Source organism: Verticillium alfalfae, genomic scaffold (genome assembly GCF_000150825.1).
Source record: "Verticillium alfalfae VaMs.102 supercont1.4 genomic scaffold, whole genome shotgun sequence".
Classification (NCBI taxonomy): domain Eukaryota; kingdom Fungi; phylum Ascomycota; class Sordariomycetes; order Glomerellales; family Plectosphaerellaceae; genus Verticillium; species Verticillium alfalfae.
In genome coordinates this window covers 2588799-2591872 of record NW_003315035.1, presented here as the reverse complement: position 1 = coordinate 2591872, position 3074 = coordinate 2588799, and the positions used below count along the sequence as shown (strand labels likewise).

Here is a 3074-nt window from a genome sequence, read left to right as displayed (position 1 = left end):
AGGTAGGTAGGTAGGTAGGTAGGGAGGTAGGCAGGCAGATGATGCTAGCTATCTGAGGCACTGACCTCGTGGAGAACGCAACACCAGCGCGCGTCGTTGTCTGCCTGCTGGCAGCCCGAGAGGTTCGCGCCCGGGAGATCCGCGCCGTTGCATTCAACAGACTCATTCACATGCGCTTCATCGGTTTAGCTTTCTGCCTTGATACAGCGACAGTGCTGCTCATTTGCCAGACCATCCATGCCGTGTCCCCCCCCCCCCCTTCTCCCTTCATCGGGCAACGAGCTCGCTCCCCCCTGCTCGCTTCCCCGCAGCCACCTTGGCGACCTTTTCTCCTTCGTGTCTTGGTACCTAGGTTAAGGTAGGTAGGGGAGCAGGTAGGGGAGCAGGTAGGGGAGCAGGTCGGGGAGCAGCCTGACAGCACCCTCATCGGCTTTAAGCACGAGCTACCTGCTCCAGCTGTCTCATCGTGCCGTCCGTCGCCTCCACCCCTTCGATCTCACCATCACCCCCCATTCTGCTTTCTTCAAGCGACACACATTGCGTACATCACCCCTAGGTGCACTCTACCCGTCCACCCATCTCTGCTTGACACAAGGACATCGTCTCGCATTTGCCCATCATGGCAGCCGCTGTCGATCAGAAGATTCCCGCTTTCGAGAACACCTCGTTGGACGACATCACGCGCGTGACGGACACCCTTCGTGCTACCTTCCGCTCCTACAAGACCAAGGACGTGCAATGGCGGCTCGTCCAGCTGCGCAAGTTCTACTGGGCCTTTGAGGACCACATCCCGGCCCTCATCAATGCTCTGAGGCAGGACCTGCGCAAGTCCAAGCACGAAGCCCTCCTGTCCGAGATCAACTGGATCAAGGACGACTGCCTCTATCTCATCAAGAACCTGGAGCGCTTCACCAAGGATGAGCCCGTCGGCGACGTGCCCATGACGTTCATCATGATGAAGCCTCGCGTCCGCAAGGAGCCTCTCGGCATGGTCCTCGTCATTGGTGCCTACAACTTCCCGGCCCAGCTGTCCCTCGTTCCCCTGCTGGGCGCCGTCGCTGCTGGCTGCACCGCCGTCCTCAAGCCCTCCGAGGGAGCCCCCGCCACTGCCATGGTCCTCAAGAAGATTGTCGAGGCCTCCCTCGACCCTTCCGCCTACGCCGTCGTCAACGGCGCCGTGGACGAGACCACGGCTCTGCTCGAGGTCAAGTGGGACAAGATCATGTATACCGGTGGCGCCGCCGTCGGCAAGATCATTTCCAAGAAGGCCGCCGAGACCCTGACCCCCGTGTGTCTCGAGCTCGGAGGTCTCAACCCCGCCTTTGTCACCCGCAACGCCGACATCAAGCTCGCCGCCCGTCGCCTCGGCTGGGGCAAGACGCTCAACGCCGGCCAGGTCTGCCTCTCCCAGAACTACATCCTCGCCGACCGTGCCGGTGTGCCGGACCTCATCGCCGCCTTCAGTCGACCTTTCAAGTCCTTTCTTCCCCAGCGGTGCCAAGAACAGCCCTGACCCTGTCCCGCATCGTCAACGCCCGTCACTTTGCCCGCATGAAGAAGATGCTCGACAGCACCGAGGGCGAGATTGTCGTTGGTGGCGGCATGGACGAGGCGCAGCTGTTCATTGAGCCCACCATCGTGCTCGCCAACTCGCCTCACGATTCGGTCGTCCGCGAGGAGTCGTTCGGCCCCATCTTCGCCATCCTGCCCTACGACAGCCTCGACGCCGCGATTGAGTTGGTCAACGACCTGTGCCACACCCCGCTCGCCCTCTTTGCCTTCGGCAACGAGGCGGAGACCAAGAAGAGTACGTCGTCCTCGCGCGGTGCCCCTTGCAGCCAGTGTGTGCGCGACCCAGACTAACCCAGCGGCAGTTCTTGACAGGACGACGTCCGGCGGCGCCACCATCAACGACGTCTTCTCCCATGCCTCCATTCTGACGGTCCCCTTTGGAGGCGTCGGCCAGTCGGGACACGGCAGCTACCGCGGCCGCGCGTCCTTTGATCTCTTCACGCACCGTCGCAGCGTCGCCCAGGTGCCCTCGTGGCTCGACAAGTTCCTCCGCGTCCGCTACATGCCCTACTCGCCCAAGGAACTCGCGCGGCTGCAGTCGATGAGCGCCGGCAAGCCCGACTTTGACCGCAGCGGCAACCAGATCCGCGGACTCGGCTACTGGTTCAGTTTCCTCACAGGGTTCGGCGCCAAGACGGTGAAAGGTGCGTTGCTACGGTGGATCGTGGCGCTGGTGGCGGCCGTGTTGGCTAAGAAGCGGGGGTTGATCTAGGTGTCTTTGGGCTCTGAGCGCGTCTCGTCTGAGCAGGGCTGTCGGCATCGGGCTGGACAGGCGGAGTCGCCTCGAGAGAGTGTGATAGTGATACTCGTCCGCACTCCCGGTTTGGATGAACGGGCAGGACGGTATGGGGGACTGCCGGCCGTAGCCTGGACTGGATCTCGGGGTAGGAAGATGGTGGAAAGCAAAATGTATACGTTACGTGTAGTACTCTCGGCCTTTTTTTTTTCTTTTGTTGTATTGATTGTATTGGTCCTCGCTGTCGAACCGACGGGGAGACCTCGGACTGTACGAAACTATTCCCTGAGCCATGCAGCATACTCTCCCGGTGCCCCATGATCCCATCGATCGATGCTGTCAACCCACATATCGCCTTGTCTCCCCAATGAATGGACTTTGCTCAGTGTTCGGCAACCTTGACTTTTTCTTTTTCCTCCCCTGCATGCTCATGCCCCCGTGCCTCGCCCTGGTTCCCATGTCGGCGTGTCAGCTCCGCTCGCGCACCCTCCGGCTCTGGTTCCTCGAGGATGCTCGGAATGGCCGACCCGGCCACATTCATCTCGAGCCCCTCCGCGCTCTCGGCCGCCGGCCCAGCCGGCCCCTCACCGCCGGGCGTCGAAATAGCCGGGCCTGACATCGCTCGTCTTCCTGCCGCGTCTCCGCAGCGACGCCATGGCGGCGTCAAAGGCGCTCGTGCGGCGCGCGGCGTCGGAGCGGGCGAGCTTCCTGCCGCTGCTGCGCGTCTGCTTGGGGTCCGGCGGGTAGAGGGTCGTCGTCTGCAGGG

At 62.3% G+C, this 3074-nt stretch overlaps 1 protein-coding gene across 1 annotated transcript; it reads left to right on the top strand.

Moving 5' to 3' along the window:
• Window positions 1–619: 619 nt before the first annotated feature.
• On the top strand, window positions 620–2284 carry VDBG_04258 (aldehyde dehydrogenase 3I1; the record flags this gene model as incomplete). The annotated part of the gene is made up of 3 exons (XM_003006259.1): window positions 620–1436; window positions 1493–1841; window positions 1885–2284. The coding sequence occupies 3 exons, from the start codon at window positions 620–622 to the stop codon at window positions 2282–2284; spliced, it is 1566 nt and encodes a 521-aa protein (XP_003006305.1).
• Between the last annotated feature and the right edge of the window lie 790 nt (window positions 2285–3074).